The sequence below is a fragment of the Mobula birostris genome, chromosome 3, assembly GCF_030028105.1.
Source record: "Mobula birostris isolate sMobBir1 chromosome 3, sMobBir1.hap1, whole genome shotgun sequence".
Lineage (NCBI taxonomy): Eukaryota > Metazoa > Chordata > Chondrichthyes > Myliobatiformes > Myliobatidae > Mobula > Mobula birostris.
In genome coordinates, this window is record NC_092372.1 from 95,906,285 (window position 1) to 95,929,245 (window position 22,961).

General features: G+C 41.9%; 1 protein-coding gene across 10 annotated transcripts in view; it reads left to right on the forward strand.

Annotated features, from left to right (window-relative positions):
* klhl8 (kelch-like family member 8) overlaps positions 1-22,616 on the forward strand; it is a 45,915-nt gene extending 23,299 nt beyond the window's left edge. For all 10 annotated transcript variants that reach the window (XM_072253096.1, XM_072253091.1, XM_072253092.1 and 7 more), the window contains 7 exons: positions 247-433; positions 10,755-10,898; positions 11,382-11,493; positions 13,770-13,938; positions 14,228-14,387; positions 15,932-16,133; positions 21,168-22,616. In XM_072253096.1, the coding sequence (XP_072109197.1) occupies positions 247-433; positions 10,755-10,898; positions 11,382-11,493; positions 13,770-13,938; positions 14,228-14,387; positions 15,932-16,133; positions 21,168-21,291 (1,098 nt within the window). In that variant the 3' untranslated portion in view covers positions 21,292-22,616. The remainder of the gene's footprint in view (positions 1-246; positions 434-10,754; positions 10,899-11,381; positions 11,494-13,769; positions 13,939-14,227; positions 14,388-15,931; positions 16,134-21,167) is intronic.
* Positions 22,617-22,961: the final 345 nt, after the last annotated feature.

Here is a 22,961-nt window from a genome sequence, read left to right on the forward strand (position 1 = left end):
GGTATGTTTGAGACAGAATGACTTTTGGATATTAAAGGATTCAAGGGATTTGGAATTAGTAATAGAAGGCAGTGCTTAGGAAGAAAGATCAACCAGGATTTCACTAAAAGATGAAACAAGTTTGAGGGGTTTTGAAGTACTTTAACTGTTGTGTATCCTTAAATATACATTGAAATGCTTGAACTGCTCTGTGAATGTGGGGCATTTTGCAATTGTGCACTATAAACTCCTCTACTTTGCTGACAGGTCCGATTACCGTTACTACCTGTTGATTTTCTCATGGGGGTTGTGGCTAAAGAAAACGTAATCAAACAGAACCTGAAGTGCAGGGACTTGTTGGATGAAGCCAGAAACTATCATCTTCAGATGAGTAATAAGCCAGTGCCGGATTTTGAATACTCCATACGCACAACATCAAGAAAATATACCGCCGGTAACACAGCTTTTAATTTTCTTGACCAGAGAAGTTGGATTCCAGTGCATAATGAGAAAATTTACTTTCTTACATCATGTAAAGAGATAAACCTACAGGTTATTTTGTTTTCTCTTTTGTTAGGTTATTTCCAACTGCATGCAATTTTTGAGTTTTAAATGGTTGTTTTTGTCACAATCCTACCAGCATTTTCTTTTATATTGATAAAGGTGATTTTTTTCCATTTAAAATGGTTCATATTAAATTATTTATATTGATAGGACTGTTGGTACTGTAATGTTTTGCAACTCCAAAACATAAAACTAATTAAAACATGGAACCCAGGAGAACGTGTATACTTATGACGTGGTATAATGGTATATGCCATTCATATACTGTTACATATAACCCATAATGAATTGTGTAAACAAAGAATGCTTAATCAAACAATACATTTACAAAATTACTCAAATATTACTGAAGTATTAAAAATAAAACCTACCTCCCTGCTTAGATGTAAACAACTCAATATAGGGTCTCCCCCTCTCCCTCCCCTCCCCTCCCTCACTCTCTCTCCCTCCCTCTCACCCCTCTCTCACTCTCCCTTCCCTCTCACCCCTCTGTCACTCTCTCTCTCTTTCCCCCTCCCCCTCACCCCCTCTCTCTCCCTTCCCCCTCACCCCCCTCTCTCTCCCTCCCCCCTCACCCCTCTCTCTCTCTCTCCCTCCCCCTCACCCCTCTCTCTCTCTCCCTCCCCCTCACCCCTCTCTAACTCTCTCTCCCTCCCCCTCACCCCTCTCTCGCTCTCTCTCCCTTCCCCTCACCCTCTCTCTCACTCTCCCTTCCCCCTCACCCCTCTGTCACTCTCTCTCTCTCTCCCCCTCCCCCTCACCCCTCTCTCACTGTCACTCCTCTCACTCTCCCTCCCCCTCACCCCTCTCTCACTCTCTCTCCCTCCCCCTCACCCCTCTCTCACTCTCTTTCCCTCCCCCTCACCCCTCTCTCACTCTCTTTCCCTCCCCCTCACCCCCTCACTCTCTCTCCCTTCCCCCTCACTCTCTCTCCCTTCCCCCTCACCCCTCTCTCTCTCTTCCTCCCCCTCACCCCTCTCTCTCTCTCCCTCCCCCTCACCCCTCTCTAACTCTCTCTCCCTCCCCCTCACCCCTCTCTCGCTCTCTCTCCCTTCCCCTCACCCTCTCTCTCACTCTCCCTTCCCCCTCACCCCTCTGTCACTCTCTCTCTCTCTCCCCCTCCCCCCTCACCCCTCTCTCACTGTCACTCCTCTCACTCTCCCTCCCCCTCACCCCTCTCTCACTCTCTCTCCCTCCCCCTCACCCCTCTCTCACTCTCTTTCCCTCCCCCTCACCCCTCTCTCACTCTCTTTCCCTCCCCCTCACCCCCTCACTCTCTCTCCCTTCCCCCTCACTCTCTCTCCCTTCCCCCTCACCCCCTCTCTCTCTCTCTCTCCCCCTCCCCCCTCACCCCTCTCTCACTGTCACTCCTCTCACTCTCCCTCCCCCTCACCCCTCTCTCACTCTCTCTCCCTTCCCCCTCACCCCCCTCACTCTCCCTTCCCCCTCACCCCCCTCACTCTCCCCTCCCCCTCACCCCCTCACTCTCCTTTCCCCCTCACCCCCCTCACTCTCCCTCCCCTCACCCCTCTCTCACTGTCACTCCTCTCACTCTCCCTCCCCCTCACCCCTCTCACACTCTCTCTCCCTCCCCCCACCCCTCTCACTCACTCTCTCTCTCTCTCCCCTCACCCCTCTCTCACTCTCACTCACATATAATATAGACATACACAGCATTGTCAATTTTAAATTGTTGCATTCATGCCTGAGGATTTAATCCCTATGGATGATTATTGCTCTTGGCGGATAAGGCAGGAGATGGGGGGTGTCACGGTGTCACTACTTGGCAGGAGAGACTTGTGGTTGTGAAACAATCTCCGGTTCAGGGGCCTCCTCCGCAGTGGTTGTAGGACTTGACTCTGGGACTGCAGGAAGTGGTTCTGACAGTTCCTGACACCTTTCTTATGGACACGTTGGCGGACCTATACAGTGCACGGCAAGCTGCTTGATATGCTGATCTATCCCAGGCCATCAGACAAAGCTTCAGGCCAATGGTTACATTATCACCAAGCCTGGATGATCAGCACGTAGCTCCTCCAACACTTTAGCTCTCAGCTTGGATGGTACAACAACTCTCAATCCCCACGCAAAGCAACCCCTGTCAAGGGTGAGTTCATCCCAGCGCTGGTAAAAATTGGGGAACTGGGATTTATGCTGCACATTCCAGCCATTTTGGGTTGCCATATAGACTTGAGACAATGTGGGCTGTTTTCTGGTTTCACTTTGGATCATCTCTGTTGCAATAGGGAGACTTTTGGTTTGCATTAGGGAGAATACGTCAAGGCGAGTGTCCTCATTTTTAAGCTTTTCATGTATTTCCTTTTCCAAGGGTAAACAAGACAATCCATCAGCATTTCCATGATTAGTGGTCCTCTTGTTTCAATCTTGTAATTGTGGCCTCCCAGAAACTGCTGTTAGTGGAACACCCTTCTGTGGATTGCAAATGGAAACTAGTGGTTGATGGTCAGTAATGAGGGTAATCTCTCTCCCAATTAGGTGCTGGTTGAAAAGTTTACACTTCAAACCAGACTCAAAGCCTATCTGCCAATCTGTGCATAATAATTCTCTGCAGTGCTGAGGGAACATTATGCAAAAGCTATGGGGCATTCACTTCCATCACTTATAACATGTGACATGACTGCACCTATCCCATAAGGCGAGGTGTCAAAGGCAAATTTCACTGGACGATGTGAATTATAATGTGTGAGTACAGTGTCTGATGTCACCATTCCCTTTGCCTTTTGGAAAGGCATCTCTCGCTGCTTTTTCCATTTCTATTTCTTCCTAATCTGTGGCAATGAGTTCAAGGGGTGGAGCATAGTAGCTGGGTTTGGAAGGAACCTGTTAGAGTAATTGACAAATTGTAAAGAAGACCACAAATGTGCCATGTCCTTTGACCTTGGGACATCCGCCACTACTTGAATTTTCTCAGCACTTGTGTTAATCTTGTGCATCAATGGTGTGACCACAGTAAGTGATTCTTGGATTAAAAGAATTCACACTTGTAACATTGTTCTGAGCCCATAATCTTCTAATATTTTTAACACTGTCTTGAGATTTTGGAGATGTTCTTTGTCATCCTCACCAGTAACAACGAAGCCATTCAGGTAATACTGAGTGCCTGGACAGCCTTGCAGCACCTGTTCCATGGTTCTTTGCCAGAGTGCATGTGCAGATACTACTCCGACAATACACCTATTATAGTGATAAAGTTCTTTTTGAGTGCTTATGGTGAGAAACAGTTTGGACTCTTCTTCCATCTCCATCTGTAGGTAGGCCTCAGCTGTCCTCCTTGCTTAAGTGTTTTCCTCCAGAAAGATTTGCAGAGATATCCTCTATCCTCTTCAGAGGTTATTGATCTACTTTCAGTACTGGGTTGATGGTGACCTTAAAATCACCACAGGTCCTGACAAACCCATCCTTGGCTACTGGGACCACTGGTATTGACCTTGGGCTCTACTCAGCCTGGGAAGGAATTCCTTCAGCCTCCATGCAATCTAGCTCACTGGCTGCTTTTTCACGGATAGTATATAGAACCAGAAGGGGTTTATAAAACTTGGGTGAGGCATTTTCATTTAACACTATTTTACCCTTAATATGTTTGAGTTTTCCAATGCCATTCTTGAACACTGCTGTGGCATCATCCAGTACCTTCCTTAATTCACTTTCAGTTCACTCTTTTGCAGGGGATGTGGCAAGTAATTGGCAGATGAATCTTCAATCAAGTTGTAATTGTTTTAGCCAATCACAGCTTTACATTGCTGGCCCTCCTGTTTTACCACATACAATGAGGCTTGTTGGTTGTTGTATTTCACTATTACAAATGTCATTTCCACAGGAGTTATCTTTTCTCCAGTATAAGCTGTTAGTTGGATATCTGCAGGTTTTGGTTCAGTATCTTTGATATGCCGCTGAAACTCATTTTGCGGAATGACTGCAACAACCGAGCCAGCGTCCAATTCCATTTTAATTAATTAGTTGTTGACTTCTGGTGTAAGTGATATTCCTTGTGTTGTGTTAGTTTTCAAACTGTAACTCTCAAGGCTGCCCAGTCCTGTGTCAGTCTCATCATTATCAAATTTTTGATCAACAGCATGCAGACTGGTTCTCTTTGTTACTATAACTTGACTTTTTATCTTTTTCTCTTCTCTGTGTGGTCCATTTATTTTTGTTTGCCTGACATGCCCTTTGCATGTTTCATACTTCATTGCATTTTCTGCAGGTTTCACCTTTAAACCTGCATTGGTCTGGTGTATGTGAGCCTCTGCCACAACGGTAACCGGATCTGTTCGGCCAAGCAGGTTTCTGTAGATGTTGCAATTTTGTTCACGTACACTTTCATCCCTGAATTGCACCCAATTGTGTCTCTGGCTGCTGTTTCCATTGATACAGTAATTTCAACTGCTCTTTCAAATGAGAGTTGAACTGTTTTTGACTGCTTTCTTACATGATTCCTCAAGCTAAGCCCGTCACTGAACCGACAATGCTCGGACAATTTCTGCAATTCAGCCACATAAACTGTAAAGAACTCCCCTTTATTTTGATTTTACTTATGAAACATAAAGCTTTCTGCAATCATCAATGGTTGCAGTCTAAATGTTATTGCATTATGTTTACCAAATCAGCAAAGCTAATTTTGTCTGGTTTGGTTGGAGCAGTCAAACTTCTAAGTAAACTATATGTTATTCCACCTATTACACTCAGTAACACTGGCACTCACTTTTCATTATCTATTTCATTTGCTTCAAAATACTGTTCAACTTATTCAGTATATATAATCTAGTTATCTGTTATGCAATTGAATGTGTCTATCTTTCCAATGTAGGCGGCCATTTCTGCTCTTTATTTATTTATTGTCACCCGTTACTCACTGTTTATGAACACATGAATTTTTTTTTAGATTAGATTAGATTATGAGTACACTCAGTCCTCGTTTATTGTCATTTGGAAATGCATGCATTAAAAAATGATACAACGTTCCTCCAGAATGATATCACAAGAAAACACAGGACAAACCAAGAATAAAACTGAGAAAACCACATAATTTTAACATATAGTTACGACAGTGCAAAGCAACACCATAATTTGATAAAGGTAGACCATGGGCACGGTAAAAAAAAGTCTCAAAAGTCCTGATAGCCTCATCATCTCACGCAGACGGCAGAAGGGAGAAACTCTCCCTGCCATGAACCTCCAAGTGCCGGAAACTTGCCGATGCAGCACCATTGGAAGCACCCGACTGCAGCAGACTCTGAGGCCATCCAAAAACTTCGAGCCTCCGACCAGCCCCTCCTACACTGCCTCTCCAAGCACCATCCCCTGCCAAGTACTTTGACCCTGCCCCAGCTGCCGAGCAACAAGCAAAGCCGAGGACTCGGGGCCTTCTCCTCCAGAGATCTTGGATCACACAATAGCAGCAGCAGTGAAGCAGGCATTTCAGAAGTTTCACCAGATGTTCCTCCGTGCTGTCACGTCCGTCACCATCAAATCAGGATTGTGCACGGCACCCTACTTGACAGATAACAGACATCACCACCGGAGTGGCCGCTGTGAGCTGCGTCGCGTCGCCATCTTCTCCTTCATGTCTGTTTTCTGCCTTTTTTTAAAACTCTTTCTCTCCCCCTTCCTAAGTAAAAACATGCTGCACTACTTTCTTTTTCACTTGAACATCTCTTTCTCTCCTTCCAAAGAAAAAACATGTCTGCTTTATTTTTTGAACTTTTAAGTCTTGCTGCGCTTCAACAGGTTGGTGGTTGTCTTGGTTTTGTTTTAAAACTTACTTGTCACCACTGTTATATTTTGTACATCCAAAACATAAAGCTAATTGAAAGAAATACACGGGAGCCCGGGTGAACGTGTACACTTAGTTGTTGCTGTAGTGAGGCGCACTCTTATGGCGTGGTGGTGTATTAATGTATGTCATTCATGTACTTTTACATACAACTCATAATCAAGCAAATAATACTTAAACAATATATTTACAATATTATTCAAATATTATATGAAGTATTGAATACACAACAAGTTCGGCACCAGACTTTGTCTTAACTGTACTTTAATTGAAATTAAGTTGGCAGTTGAATAAACTGATCTAAATCTCAAGTTCTGTTTTAACACGTTGGCAGAATCGATAATGGTTTTCTCATCTTTTGGTGTTACTGTTATTATAATCTCCTACTTCAAAGTTATTATAATATATTCCCACATCCCCTTCTCCCCTTTTGCTCTAGATGGGTCAAGCAATGGCTAGTTCCAGATTCTGGACTGCAGTTAATTTAAGGCAACATGCTTAGTGAGAGATGGATAGGTTAGTAGGTCAATATAATCTATGTTATAGGTATCAGAATCTTCTATGTTCAAAATGTTCATTTAATATCAAAGTACACATCTCTGAAATTCTTCAGTTTTCTGGGTAGCCATGAAAATTGAACGGATCAGACACAATAAAGTATGTTTTCTTTTTTGGTTCCTCACTGGTGTGGCTACATCAACTATTTGAAGCTGGGTAATGAAGAGAAAATTATACTTGGATTTAAGAAGTAATATTAGAATATTCCAAAGTTATGTACTGATAATGAAGTACAAGAATCTACAAATATTACCTTCATTCCTGCACACATTAGCAATAAAAACACAATCTAGTCTAGTTTACCGGGTGAAGATATCAATCTTCAGCACCCAACAAAAGATCAAATTCTTAATCTCACTCTAAAGGTCTCTGCTCTCCAGATGTTATTCAATAGTTATACAGTCCTTATCAGCTGAGTTCAGTCATTCAAACCTGGTCATTAAAATCTTACTTCAGATATCCTTAGTGAGATATTTACATTACAACTGAAACCATGAAATAGTACAATTTAACGTCTGAATCAATATATAAATGTGTTTCATCCAGGTTGGATGTACATTAAAGCCCAGCATCTGAATATCTGGAACAAATTACAAACACCTTCAGCCAAAGTGGTCAGTCTTGCTTTGTTGCCTCTTGTGGTGTTCTTCACAGTGGCTAATTTCTAGGCAGATTGGTTCATAAGCAAATAAGGCTAAGTACATTTGGTATGACAGTGGACTGTAAAAGCTGAAAGATTATCAGAAGAAACATCAATTCAAATTTGAAATGTTCACAAACATTGTGCTCAAAGGAATTTGGTCCATTCTGCCATTCACTGTGATCATAGCTGATATACACAAGCCTCAACTCTTTCTGAGAGTTATGTGGAACTGGCACAGCTCTCCAACCTTTCAAAGTTGTATTTCCTATTTAAGTACCTCTGGTTATTTGCCACTCTTTAAGAAGAAATTCCTATGTGGTTTTAAACTATCATCTCCTTATTGTGCAACTGTAATTAAGGTTCTGAATCAGATTTATTATTGCTGAAGTGCCCTAAAAATTGTGGCTTTTGCAGCTGCGGTACAGTGCAAAGAGGTAAAAATATAATTTACAGAAGTTCTGGTTGCCTCACTATAGGAAGGACATGGAAGCATTGGAAAGGGTACAGAGGAGATTTACCAGGATGCTGCCTGGTTTAGAAAGTATGCATTATGATCAGAGATTAAGGGAGCTAGGGCTTTACTCTTTGGAGAGAAGAAGGATGAGAGGAGACATGATAGAGGTGTACAAGATAATAAGAGGAATAGATAGAGTGGATAGTCAGCGCCTCTTCCCCAGGGCACCATTGCTCAATACAAGAGGACATGGCTTTAAGGTAAGAGGTGGGAAGTTCAAGGGGGATAGAGGAAGATTTTTTACTCAGAGAGCGTTTGGTGCTTGGAATGCACTGCCTAGGTCAGTGGTGGAGGCAGATACACTAGTGAAATTTAAGAGCCTACTAGACAGGAGGAATTTAAGGTGGGGGGTTATATGGGAGGCAGGGTTTAAGGGTCGGCACAACATTGTGGGCCGAAGGACCTGTACTGTGCTGTACTATTCTATGTTCTATGTTGTACATCAACCCCCAAATCCCTCTTCCCACACAAAAAAACAGAGAAGATCAGGTAAAAAAAAACCACACAGAATAAAAAAAAACTAAGATTGAGAGTCTATAGTCCAAAGTCCAAATCCGAAATGCAGAAAAACCTGGGGAACACTCTCCGGGCCCAGCAGCAGTCTTTTCCCTCTCCAGTATAGAGTGATCAAAAAACAGCTCTTACCCCTCCGCGCTCACCTCCATGCTTCAATAGACAGTCAACATCTCAGGTCAAGACCTTTCTTTTGGACTGAAGCAGGGTCTTGGCCTGAAACATCAACTGTCTATCATTTCCATAGGTGCTGCCTGACCTGCTGAGCTCCTCCAGCATTTTGTGTGTGTTGCTTGTGATTTCCAGCATCTGCAGTCCTTCTTGTGTTTATGTATGGTAATTTGATGGTTCATCTCCGCTCTGAGGAAAATTTGGTTTCCATCTACCCTGTCTATATTCTCATTATTTTGTATACCTCAATCAAGTGATGCCTTAGCGTCCTCTGCTCCGTAGAAAATAAACTCAGCTTGTTCACTCTTCTCAAAACAAATTGAATCTATCCATTCTCTCTACAATCTATAATCTGTTTTACCAGTTAACTTACTCATTTTTAATTGAACTAAAACCTAAATCCTGATTATACCCAACAGTGTCAATGACTTTTCAAGATTAACCTCTTACTTCTGCAGGTTTAATCAGATTTAATATTTCCAGTAATCTGCTGCATGAAATAAAACAATTTTTTGGAAGGTGAGGAAATAGTTTGAAAAAAGAACCAGGAGAGGGCTACATTTCTCCTCAGTCCTGCTCCAGATTCAGTGAAGTCCTAGCTCATCCTGTGCCTGAAGTCCATTTCTTGACTGAATCAAGTCAAGTTGAACTTATTGCTCCCAATCATTTGATGGAGACTAATGTTTGCAGGTTTAATGGTGCAGGTTGGAGAGGTAAGATCTCCAGCCCGAGAAATGCAGAAGCTCATACCATCCTGGACTTCACTGGTGCAGCACATGGACAAATAGCAGACCCAAACAGCTGTGCTAAGTTAGGGTCCCACCAATAATGGAAACCGGGACATTGTGAGATAATGTGTGCACGTCCTGGAGCTGGTGCTGTTGTGCATTTGGACAATCTTGTCCTTGTCCTCTATTTTATATAGCAGCCGGGTATACCAGATATTCCATAGGTGCTATCACCACCAACTTGCTGAAGGTCTATGAGCCATTGTCATTAAGGGAACAGAAGTGGAGGGGATCGGTAGTTTTAAATGAATTGGCATTATTGTTTCAGAGGCTCGGATGTTCATTTTATTATCAAAGTATGCATGGACAATACAACTCTGATATTCATCCTAGGACCTGTCCTAGAATCTCCCCTGGGGCCAGCGCATAAATGTCAATACAAGGCACAACAGTGCCTCTACTTTCTAGAAGATTGCATATTTGGTGTGTCACCAAAAACTCACGATATAGTATGGAAACACCAAAGCCCAGAAAGCGGTGCTTAATGTTCAGTCCATCAAAGGCAAAACCCTCCCCCCTCCAGGCCATTCTCTCTTCGCTACTACCATTGGGCAGGAAGTACAGAAGCCTTAAGTCCCACACCACCATGTCCAGGAACAGTTATTACCTGAGAGCCCATCAGGCTCCTGAACCGGCATTGATAACTTCATTCACCACTACTCCGAACTGATTCTGCAATCAACTGAATCTACAGTTCATGGTCTTGGTTTTATCTGTATTTGTGCAGTTCATCTTGCCAGTCTTTGTCTGTTCATGTTTAGCTTTTCTTAAAATTCTATTGTTTCTTTTTCCAGTAAATATCTGCAGGAAAATGAAGCTTTAAGGTAGTATATGGTAACATATACTGTACATTCTTAGATAGTAAATTTACTTTGAATTTTGAGCTTTTTCTGCTTCAGGGAATTTTGGATGACCATTACTATTACTATCTCTGAATCTCCATCTTCAGGGTTTTGTCAAGTTTAATCCAGTTAATTTATCCAGTACTTACTCTTTAATAATGTAAATTACCTTATGCTGATCACTGCTATTTAACCCCCATCTCCCATCAATTTCTGTTGCATTCATTGCCATCTGCAGTGAAGCCTGCAGCCTACTATTGGGTTATTGCCTCAGCCGCCTCTTCCTCATTATGTTGCTGTTCAGCTGTAGGGTGAACTTCTTCATTGTTTTGAAATGTTGTGTCGACCTGAGTAAATTGGGTACTGTACACAATGCGCTGTCTTTGTTCAGGTGTCATGTTCTGTGTCGGTGGCAGAGGAGGAGCTGGTGACCCGTTCCGCAGTATTGAATGTTACTCCATTAGCAAAAACAGCTGGTTCTTTGCACCCGAAATGAATAGTCGAAGGCGGCATGTTGGCGTGATCTCAGTGGACGGTAAGTAATGTTCAGATAACAGTCTTGTCTTTGTTTGGTAAAAGCTGTGGAGAGTTAGGGGAGCTAGGGCTTTACTCTTTGGAGAGAAGGAGAATGTAAGGAGACCTGATAGATGTGTACAAGATATTAGGAGGAATAGATAGAGTGCCTCTTCCCCAGGGCACCACTGCTCAATACAAGGGGACGTGGCTTTAAGGTAAGGGGTGGGAAGTTCAAGGGGGATATTAGAGGAAGGTTTTTTACTCAGGGAGTGGTTGGTGCGTGGAATACACTGCCTGAATCAGTGGTGGAGGCAGATACACTAGTGAAATTTAAGAGACTACTAGACAGGTATATGGAGGAATTTAAGGTGGGGGTGTTATATGGGAGGCAGAGTTTGAGGGTCGGCACAATAATGTGGGCCGAAGGGCCTGTACTGTGCTGTACTATTCTATGTTCTGTGTTCTATGAAAGTTATAATATTCCCTGTTTGCTGAACCTCAGGGAAAATCTATGCTGTCGGAGGTCATGATGGAAATGAGCATTTAGGTAGCATGGAAGTGTTTGATCCGATGACCAACAAATGGATGATGAAGGCTTCTATGAACACCAAGCGGTAAGATTGTCTTACAGTTCTGCTTCAAAACTATTGGTGCTTTCATTTTACAGTTCACTAATTCTCCAGCGAGTAGAATCATGACAGTGCAGAAGGTAGCCTTTCAGTCCATTGACTTCATGCTGGTTCTTGTAGGGCAATCACTGCCCACTTTTCCCCTACAGTTCTTCCCATCCTTTCAAGCCCCAGTTCATTGTCAGTAACAAGACTTGGCACACTACTCTCTGTCATGGCAATAATTTGAAGCAGTAATTATTCCAGTAATTTAAGCAGGAAACCATTCCGGGAAAGGATCTGAAAATCTGAGAACACCCACTAACCTACTCTGCACCAAATTCTCTGCACATCAAACACTGTTGACCCACATTGGCACCTCGTCCCAAAATTTTCAGTTTAATTTAATTCTTTTAAAGATCTTGCGCTTCTCTATCTCGAACACCCATCTAAGTCTTAAAACACTTGTTTCCTCTGAATCTGGCCCCTTTTTTTCATCCAGCTAATTAGTGGCTTCGTCCCACAATGTCTGGACCCAACTGGCAGCCATTAGTTTCTCAGTTTGTGGATAGCACAAAATGTACCAGTATTGTGAACTGTGAAGAGGATAGTGTTTGCTTGCAGAATGTGATGGAGAGCGCTCGGTAAACGCACTACATAGACGTGTGCATTTACATACCGACACACACCCACGCAGACACAGGCCCACAGACAGACGCCTACACACTCACCTGCACGTACATGCCTACACACACACACACACACACCCTTGCCCTGGTGCCATCATTGCACTGAGTGTGCCCGCTTCAATGCCTTCCCCACAGTATATTCTTATAATGGGGTGGCTTTGTGGTGCCTTTCCCACCATACACAGTGGACTATTCCATTTCTTTAGTAATGGGGATGTGCAAATATGTATATGTTGTTTGTATACTGCATTTAATATAGATACTGCTGTTTATGTTGTGATACGATTGTAACTACATTGTGGGGTCCATCATATTCTGTTTCATGTGTAGTCTTAAGTTTGTGGGTATTAAAGATGGTATGACCTGGTGCCTGACAAAATGAGGCAAATTGCTCTCAGTAGAAAAGAGAGGGAGAGGTTCAGCTGCTAGGATTCACACCGGACAAAAATAGTATGGAGTTATTGGATTTTCTGGTGGATATCTTTCTGTAAATATTGTCAATTTTCTTTTTGCTATTTTCACTAATTTTCAGAAAGGTGCTAATTGACTCCAACCATTTTTCTTCTGTCATAACACAGCAGGTTATAAACACACAGGTGAAATGATCGGACAAATGATAGATGAAGTTTAAATGGGAGGTGAGACATTTTGTTAAAAGGAATCAGGAGGGCCAATATAAAGGATACTGTTCTATAAGGGGCAGGAATAGAGGATTCTGAAGGCTTTATATTCGTGGGTCATTGAAAGTGGAAGGGCAGCTTTAGAAAGCACCTAACATGGCTTACACAGCTCTGTGTTCCGTTATGCTGCCTCTTCATCAACACTAGTTCCACCTCATCTGGAGTGTTTTGTTCAATTCTGGTCGCCACACTAATGGAAGAATTTAAAGGTTTTGGAATAAATTTGTGAGAATGGTTCCTAGAAAATGAGGTTACACCTACGAGGATTAGATTATCGAGGGTGGAGGTGGTAGATTGCTGCCTTTAGTGGTGGGTTAAGGACCTGCAGTTGCAGCTGTAAAAGGAAAGAGTTAAGAGTGACATGGTAGAGTGGTCGGGGGACTTGGTATGCCATGTGATTGGAGTTAAGCATGCACACCACATGAACGAGGCAGTTTCCTTCGTGACGTTGAAGAGGGATTTAGATAAACATGGTGAAATTAAGTTTCTTCAGGCGAGGATGGAAGGAGCTTGAGAGTTGCTCTAATACCAGCTAGTATAGATTGGTGGAATGGGACCTGCTGTGCGGTAACGTCTCTGAAAAGTAGACACCGCATCCATACTTTAGGGGTTGGGTTTCCTTGTTTTATGGCTGCCTGTAAGGAGGCAAATCTTAAGGCTGTATATAGTCTACATACTGTGATAATAAATGTACTTTGAATTTTGATATTGTGCATAATTATCATTCATGTTGTCTGCTCTCTATTACATGTTTTTCAATTTCCCACACTTGCTGCTTTAACTGAGATTGCTAGTGTACTCTGTCCAGATGTTATTGAGAAAGGAGCACAAATTGCTACCTTAATCAATGTCATGTGTGTTTATTTTTGGGTGTGCACATGTACATAAGTTACTGACATTTTGATCTCTGCAGGAGGGGTATTTCTCTGGCGTCCCTTGGAGGCCCAATCTATGCTATAGGTGGTCTAGATGACCATACATGTTTTAGTGATGTTGAGCGATATGACATTGGCTCAGATCTGTGGAGTACTGTGGCAGCAATGAACACACCAAGGGGTGGTGTTGGCTCAGTTGCACTTGGGGTAGGTATTTACATTTTATTGTTTTCTGGTTTGCACATTGTTAAACAGATGCATTGAGTATTAACTGCAAAGTTTATTTTTTTAAAAGTGACTCTTTACCCTGGTATGTGTGTGCATGTGTATATATATATATATCTATCTCTTTATATAAAAAAAATGAACAGTATTTTTTTCTGTGGATCCACTCCAAGGAAAAGATTTGTACCACCATGTGACTTCCCATTTAATTTCCTTTTCCTCTTAACTCATGTGATTGAATTTAATGCTTTTTACATCTCTCCATGTTTAGAACTATGTTTACGCTGTTGGTGGAAATGATGGAGTTGTAAGTTTATCTAGTGTTGAGAGATATGATCCCTACTTGGACAAATGGACAGAAATTAAGGATATGGGGCAAAGGAGAGCTGGAAATGGAGTTGGTGAACTAAATGGCTGCTTGTATATTGTTGGTGAGTGTTAAACTTTTATAACTGACACACTTTCAGAAAGTGGTTCCTATTCATACTGAAATCTTGAATGGAAATGTTGTAAATTATCCATTCTGCTGATGGCTAGTTCAGGAGGATGGTGGTCAAAGCTGGCAGTAACTAGCCTTCTTTACTGCGAACAGACCCTGGACAATAGGGAGGAACTGAAGGCTAGAGATAAAGATTCAAGAGGAGCTGATTTACAGTGAACTGTGGTACTTTTAATTATCTCAATAAGACTCCAAATGCATTAATTTTGTTGCATAGTGATTACTATTTGCTTATAATGAACATCAATATGGCTTTGATCTTGCTCCATTTAGCCTTTCAGGAGCAATTAAGAACACAAGGGGCAGGAATAGATTATTCGACCTTTTGAGACTGTTCTAACATGCATCAAGGAGGAGCTGATCTTCTACCTTGCAGCCATGTTCCTGTACTAACCCAGTAACACCTCCCTTTGTAAGCATCTCTGTTCTGAATGAACTTAGTGACTGGAGTTCTGTATCCCAAGGGTCTGTGGAAACTCAGAGATACATCACCCTCAGCATGAAGCAACTTCCCCTCATCTCAGTCCTGAATGTCGTGCATCTTACTTTGGACTGTGACCTCTGGGTCTAGGCACTGCACTGCAGATAAAAATCCAATGTGAAATAATTGTAACTATTTATGCTGTGCCATTATGCTCTTTTTGAAAAGAATGTTAATATTTATTTTGATTGTTCTTATTGCAACACACAAATTGGGAGTGAAAATTAAATGTGAAGGACTGGTGTATTTTGCTTCAGCTGCACTATTTAAAAAAAAGCTCCATTGTCAGGGTCAGATGGTCTTTGAATTGATGCCCGTACTGCTGCTATATTGATTTAGATTCCTTTCTGTGGTTGCACTAGAGGAATTCCCTGCCTTTCTTTTGCTTGCTCTATAATTTTAAGGGTAGAGCATTAATTCAAAGATTCAAAGACATTTATTATCAAAGTATGTATGCAATATACAACCCTGCGATTTGTCTTCCTCACCGACGGCCATTAAATCTGTTCAAAGAAAAACATCAACCCCCCCCCAACATACGAAAAAAAACAAATTGCACAAATGGCCAAAAAATGAGCAAAAAATACAGAATATAAAACAACACCCCACAAAGTCATCGAAGGAGTCCAGGCATATTCAGTTCAGTTCAATCTAGCGCTGTGTCGTTCGTTATCTGCAGGCTGCACAAAGGTCTCCATAGCAGCATTTCTGCTTTTTGAAATTATAATACTTTGCATTTTGAGGAAGCAGATTATAGTTCACTGCTGAAAGCAGTGTTCATTTCGGTATTATGTTATCCATAGCTGTGGTTTAGTGAAGAATAGTCTTTTATTTAGTTAAAATGGGTGATTAGCTGAGATTGGAAGTCTGTGATACTGGAAAGAAGCTTAGATTGTGCTATGTCACGTCACAAAGTTTCACCTCTGCTACCACTGCATAAGGGAGTTCGCTTTCGTCACTTTGTGCTGACGGTATGCTTGTCTGTTTTGACTTAGGTGGGTTTGATGATAACTCGCCACTCAGCTCTGTGGAAAGATTTGATCCTCGTATGGACAAGTGGGAGTACATGGCTGAGTTGACGACACCCCGTGGTGGAGTTGGGGTGGCAACCCTCATGGGGAAAATCTTTGCAGTTGGTGGCCACAATGGCAACGTTTATCTAAATACTGTGGAAGCCTACGATCCGACGACGAACAGGTAAAATATGTCAATCCAGCGCCTCGTGAATACGCTGGGTAAAAATGTGCATCTTTATAATGTTCTCATGCTTTTGTGTAATCGCTCATTAGAGGATTTTAATCCCAAAATCATCTGCTTTGATAAAATACAGATTAATGCAGCACATGGTGCATTTTGTACTCGAGAAAGAATATCTAACCTTTGATATGGACTTATGAAACTGACATCTCTACTCCCTGCTGATACAATCCAAAATTCATTGTAAATTTCTAACATTATCAAGTTGGGGACCGTATCCTCCGCTCTCTGCAAAGGATTGAGTGTTTCCAAACTGACTCTGAGCACAATTGCAGCTTTATTTCTGGTCTGTGATTTTTGTACAGTTATCATTGTCCTGCAAAAGGCAGATGGGTTATGGAGTTCTAGGTCCTGGTGTCCAAACCCTCACAGTATGTATTGCCCTGTACTTTTATATAATGGCATCCACTCGGGTTGTGCTGGGGTCTGGGTGAGAAATTCTTGCCCTCAAGTTGGGTCCTTGATGTATTGAAGCGCCCTTGGCCTGGTGTGGACAGGCTAGGGACAGAGGTGTGGACTTGGACTTCGGGGTTGCACAGCGTCAAGCACTAGGAAACACTGTTGATCTTGTTGTCATGGAGAAAGCTCTGCAACCTATCAAAGGGAGGTTAAGACAGGATCATCTATCCTATTTATCAGGAGTGGCTAGGGATCATAGGACCAGGGCAGTCTTCTAGTACAAGGAACAGCTCTTGCCAATACCCTGCAATGACCTGTATTCTGCAATATCTGTACTGGTAAAAGTGCATCCCTCAACTACATATCTCAGTATTCTATAGATGTATTACCTGCTCGGCACCTTCCAACACCACTCCTCGCAGGCCCTCCCTTCATCCTGAGCCAGGGAGTAATTAGTTTCTAAGTGCATACCAGATTTGTAGCACAGAAGTGTCATCAGAGATGCATCTCTGTCTATATTGCTATAATGACTCCTTTTAGTGCAGATGCCATTGGCATTCCTGTGCCCACAGAATGCATCCTGACTAAGGTACCACCGTGCCAAGGGATATAAAATAAGATGATTTGTCGTAGAATCATAGATCACTACAACACTGAATCAGGTCCTTCAGGCCATCTCCTCTTTGCTGAACTACTACTCTGCCTACTCCCATCACCATGTACCTGGACCATAGCCCTCCCATCCATGTGCTCAATTCATATTAATCTTAAATGTTGAAATTTCACCATTTCCACTGGCAGTTCATTCCACTCTCATCGTCCTCTGAGTGAAGAAGTTCCTCCTCATGTTCCCCTTAAACATTTCACCTTTCACCCTAAACCTGGGGCCTCTAGTTGTAGTCTTACCCAACCTCGAGGGAAAAGACCCACGTGTATTTACCCTATCTATACCCCTTATAATTTTATACTGTATACCTTTCTCAAACCCCCCCTCACTCTCCTACACCAAGGAATAAAGTCCTAACCTACTCAACCTTTCCCAATAACTTGTTTCCTCAAGCCCCAGCAGCATCCTCGTAAATTTTCTCTGCACTCGTTCAATCTTATTGATATCTTTCCTGTAGCTGGGTGACCAAAACGTGAAGCAAAGCAGTATGTTTGGCAGCAGCTTGGCTGCAGGAGCAGCCGGAAAGATGTTCAGTGACATCCAGCTGCCTTAGGGATTTTCTGTCTGTGATTACTCCCATAGCCTTCGCCTCTCTCGAGGCTGCCCACAAGGCAGTGAGGCTACTTACCCAGAGCTGGGTGTAAATTTGACACAATCTACCATGCACAAAACTACGTTGACTCTCCCTAATCAGTCCCTGCCAGTCCAAATATATATCTGGTCCCTTAGAAAACCTTCCAATAACTTACCCACTGCTGATGTCAGGCTCACTAGCCTTTAGCTTCCCAACTTATTCTTAGAGCCTTTCTTGAACAACATTGGCAATCTTGTAATCAGCTGGCACCTTACCTGTGGTTAAGGATGTTTTAAATATCTCTGCTAGGGCCCTTCAGTTTCTGCACAAGGTCTTCAAGAGGACACCTTGTCATCTGGGGATTTATCCTGCATAGTTTGCCTTGAGATAGCAAGCACCAACTCCTCTGTAGTCAGTACGTGGTAATAACCTCACTGCTGCTTTGCCTCACTTCTATAGACTCTGACTGTCTCTCAAGTAAATTCAAATGCAAAAGAATCAATTTAAGATCTTCCCGATCATTTTTGGCTCCATGCTTAGATGATCATGCTGATCTTCAAGAGGACCAATTTTGTCCCTTATCTGTATCTGTATATATCTGTAGAAGCCCTTGGGATTTTCCTTCACCTCCTGATTTCTCTCTTGTGTTCTCTTGTGTTTCTTTCTTATGCTCAAGTACCTTATTTGTTCCTTGCTGACCATACTTGTTATGCACCTCGTTCTTCTTAAACAAGGTCTCAATATCTTTTGAAAGGCGAGGTTCCCTGAACCTGTTATCCTTGCTTTTTATTCTGATAGGAACATGCAAACTCTGCAATCTCGAAATTTCACTTTTGAAGGCTGCCCACTTCCCAAGCATACCTTTGCCAGAAAGCAGCCTGTCCCAATCCATACTTGCCAGATCATTTCATCAAGATTGGCCTTTCTCTAATTTACAACCTCAAAGTGAGAACCAGACCTAGCCTTCTCCATAATTATCTTGAAACTAATGGAATTAGGATCACTAGATCCAAAGTAATTGCCTACAGACACTTATGTCATTTGCTCTGTCTTGTATCCCCATAGGAGATCCAGTATCTTCACCACTTTTTAAAAATCCAGATGTTCCATTCTTCCTGTCAAAGTAGATAATTTCACATTTTTGTACATTAATTTTTGTCTCCCACCTTCTTGTATTCTTGGGTAACCATTCGGTATTCTGCAGATGCTGCAAATCCAGAGAAATACAAACAAAGTGCTAGAGAAACTCAGCAGGTCAAGCAGCATCAATGGAGAGGAATAATTAGTCGACATTTCGGGCAGAGACCCTTCTTCAGGACTCGACCAAAAATGTCAGTTCAGTCTGATTTCTTTTTGCAGCCTCTTTGCACACTCTTCACTTTCCCACCTCATCTTTCATGTACAACACAAAAAGGGAGCATTGTACCAGGCTGCAGGTAGGAGAGTGAAATTCTTATGGCTCTGAGGTTGTGAGTGAAGATTAGTTGAAGTTTTGGTGTTGATAATGAAAAGTTATAAAGGCAAGACACAACTATACTACATTAGGAGTTTGAAGAGATTTGGTATATCAACAAATACACTCAAAAACTTCTATAGATGTACCGTGGAAAGCATTCTGACAGCCTGCATCACTGTCTGGTATGGGTGGGGGGGTGTTGCACAGGACCGGAAGAAACTGCAGAGTGTTGTAAATTTAGTCAGCTCCATCTTGGGTACTAGCCTACAAAGTACCCAGGACATCTTCAAGGAGCGGTGTCTCAGAAAGGCAGCGTCCATCTTTAAGGACCCCCAGCACCCAGGGCATGCCCTTTTCTCACTGTTTCCATCAGGTAGGAGGTACAGAAGCCTGAAGGCACACACTCAGCGATTCAGGAACAGCTTCTTCTCCTCTGCCATCCGATTCCTAAATGGACATTGAACCCCTGAAGACTACCTCACTTTTTAAATATATATTCTGTTGTTGCACGATTTTTAATCTATTCAGTATAGATATACTGTAATTGATTTATTATTATTATTTAATTTAGTTATTTTCTTCTATATTATGTATTGCATTGAAGTGCTGCTGCTAAGTTAACAAATTTCACGACACATGCCGGTGATAATAAATCTGATTCTGATTCTGAAGTGAGCAGTCTTGTTCTCTAGAGGGTACTGTGTACGTCAGCCCAGAAAATGAACAAAGTAACAGCTTCAACAGATGCTGGCTTCATCCCCCATATAACTGGACATTTAACTATATACATGTATATAACGTATATAGAAATGAGACAACGTTTCTCCAAAGCAGGCTGTGAAGCACATAACACACATAGCACATGATAACTTATGAAGGTAAGGATAAAACCTCCAAATGAATCACACATAAGAAACAAACTAAAGTGCATTGATATTAAATATTTTAAGGTATGGAACAGATTAACCAGTGACAATTTGAATGCGATGCAGCAGGAGTTCAGAAGCCTAACGGCCTTTGGGAAGAGACTGTTTCCCATCCTGACCATTCTTGTCTTTATGCATCACAGTCTCCTGCCTGCTGGTAGAAAGTCAAAGAGGATGCTGGATGGATGGGTGGGATCCTTAATAATACTAAGGGACCTGCATGTGCAGCGCTCCTGATAAGTGTCCCCGATGGATGGTAGGGAGACCCCTATGATCCTTGTGGCCATTCTCATAGTCCTTTGTAGGGATTTCAGGTCTGTTGCTCAACTGCTCCCATACCAGATGGAGATGCAACTTGTCAGGGAGCTGTCAATAGTGCTATTGTAAAACGCAGTTAGGAAGAGGGGGGAGCCTTGCTCGCCTCAAGGAGTGGAAGTGCAGCTGTGCCATCTTGTTCGAGGAGTTGATATTAGGGGACCAGGTGAGGTTATCTGTGATACAAAATGCCAGGAACTTGGTGCACTTAACTCTCTCCGCGGAGGAGCCATGTGTTCGCAGAGGGGGATGGTTCTTCTGCACCTTCCTGAACTCCACAAAGCACCATAAAGCAAGTAACAACATCAATATAGTGAGAACTAGGTTTGTGAAAATAAATGTTAGTTCATGAAATGTAGATGACAGCCTATACTGAAAATATAGTTCCAGTGAATAGGGTTATCTACAGGCATACCTTATTAGAAAATTTGTTTGATATTTATTGACACATATCAGAAGTATTTAATATCAAACCCCTTTAATATTCAGAAGTTGTGCATTGCATACTCTCTTACAGATACCAGAACACAATGCGTCCGGGTGGATAAGCTCATAAATTTAATGATTCTGTTTATAATTCCCCTGCCAATAAGTGCTTTTCATAATGTCTTATTCTTTTGGTTTCTCTGTACTCTAGGTGGGAGTTGGTTGGACCCATTTCACACTGTAGGGCTGGAGCTGGAGTGGCTGTGTGTTCCTGCCTGGTGAACCAGATCAGAGACATTGGCCTGGGATCCAGTAATGTTGTTGACTGCATGTGATCTTTGCAATCAATCTGCAACACAGTGAAGTTTTCTGAAGATGCTAATCTTACAGAGGAAAAATTCCATTCCATGTATCCATTCATTGTAGACTAAGAAAGAAGGCTGGAAAATTGATTATAGACTTTGGTTTGGTTTTTATCTTAATGTATGCAGATTTGATTTCTTAGAATTGATTGAAGTGGGTGTGTTTTGCATTGTATTCAATGGTTTTGCAAATTGAATGTATGCTGCTCTTCTAGCACCACCCTGCCGTTTCCAGCTGGCATGCAGCTCCTTTAGAATCTCGGAAGATGGCAGTGATTGCATATCTCTATCTTTCTGAAATGAATTTAATGGTATCAATCATTGGCTGACCAGTGCACAACAAACTTTAGTCATAAATTTGGTGGTGGATCTAATTCTTTATAGTGCAGGTGCTGAAGAAGACAAAGTACATTGTGACTGTTTAAAATATGACCAGGGAAAAGCTAAAACTTTGTAAATTTTACTTCACAATGAAAAAATAGATTTGTTTGTTTTAGTTTCTATTTGAATGAAACATTAAAAAATGCTTTTAGCCTCTTCTGCCCTTTGTCTGTCAGTGGGTCCTATTGCTTTCTTTCTCTGTCTTGCCACCCCCAACCCCCACCCGCCCCATTAATTCAAGGTCCCAAAAGACCTTTAAAAACTCGGTTTAGCACCAAATTCAACAAGCAATAATTTTGTGAAGCCAAAAAACAATAGTGCACTGTTCTTTTATTAGCTAATGTATCTAAAATATTGTTATTACAGTATTTATAAATCCTGTTATTGTGAATTCTTGCAAAAATCTTGCAGATTGATAATTAACAAATTGTTCATGAACAGTTTCTTTGATTCCTGTTTCATCAACATGCCTCGTCTTTCTTAACACTGCTTGCATCTTCCAGAATTGATTACAAAATATTGTGTAAATTGGCATACCTTCAATGAGATGACTGTTGTGTGAAAAGTTTAGTCATTTTATTTTTGGGATAAAAGAATGTTTTTTTTGGGGGGGGGAATGGATAAAACAAAGGGGGAATTAACACCTACAGTAATTCTCCTACCTAATTCAGAAATCCATGTATTTCACACACTGAGTTCCTGGTTGTACTAGGTTCATGAAGAAAATTATGTGCTAGCCCACAGATGGTTTATAAAGGATATGTTCATACTTTTTGCCATTTGTAGCTTTGTGACCATTGTAAAGGCTCCTTCAATGAAGAATTTTAGGTAGTTAGGAGGATATCTAAAGAAAAATAAGAAGAAGAATCATAAGTTATGTTGGGAAGTAACACACATCAAAGTCGCTGGTGGACGCAGCAGGCCAGGCAGCATCTCTAGGAAGAGGTACAGTCGACATTTGTCAGGGTCTCGGCCTGAAACGTCAACTGTACCTCTTCCTAGAGATGCTGCCTGGCCTGCTGCGTTCACCAGCAACTTTGATGTGTGTTGCTTAAATTTCCAGCAACTGCAGAATTCCTCATGTTTGCGTTATGTTGGGAAGTAGATGGGAATAACCAAGCCATAATAGAATGTGTGACTACAGTTTTTTTATAGTTTTAAATGATAGCAATAAGAAATATGTTGGCATTGAAAGGTCTAAAACATGTTAAATTGCAATCTGCTGTATCATCCACGGTAACATTCAGAGTTTGAAATAATAT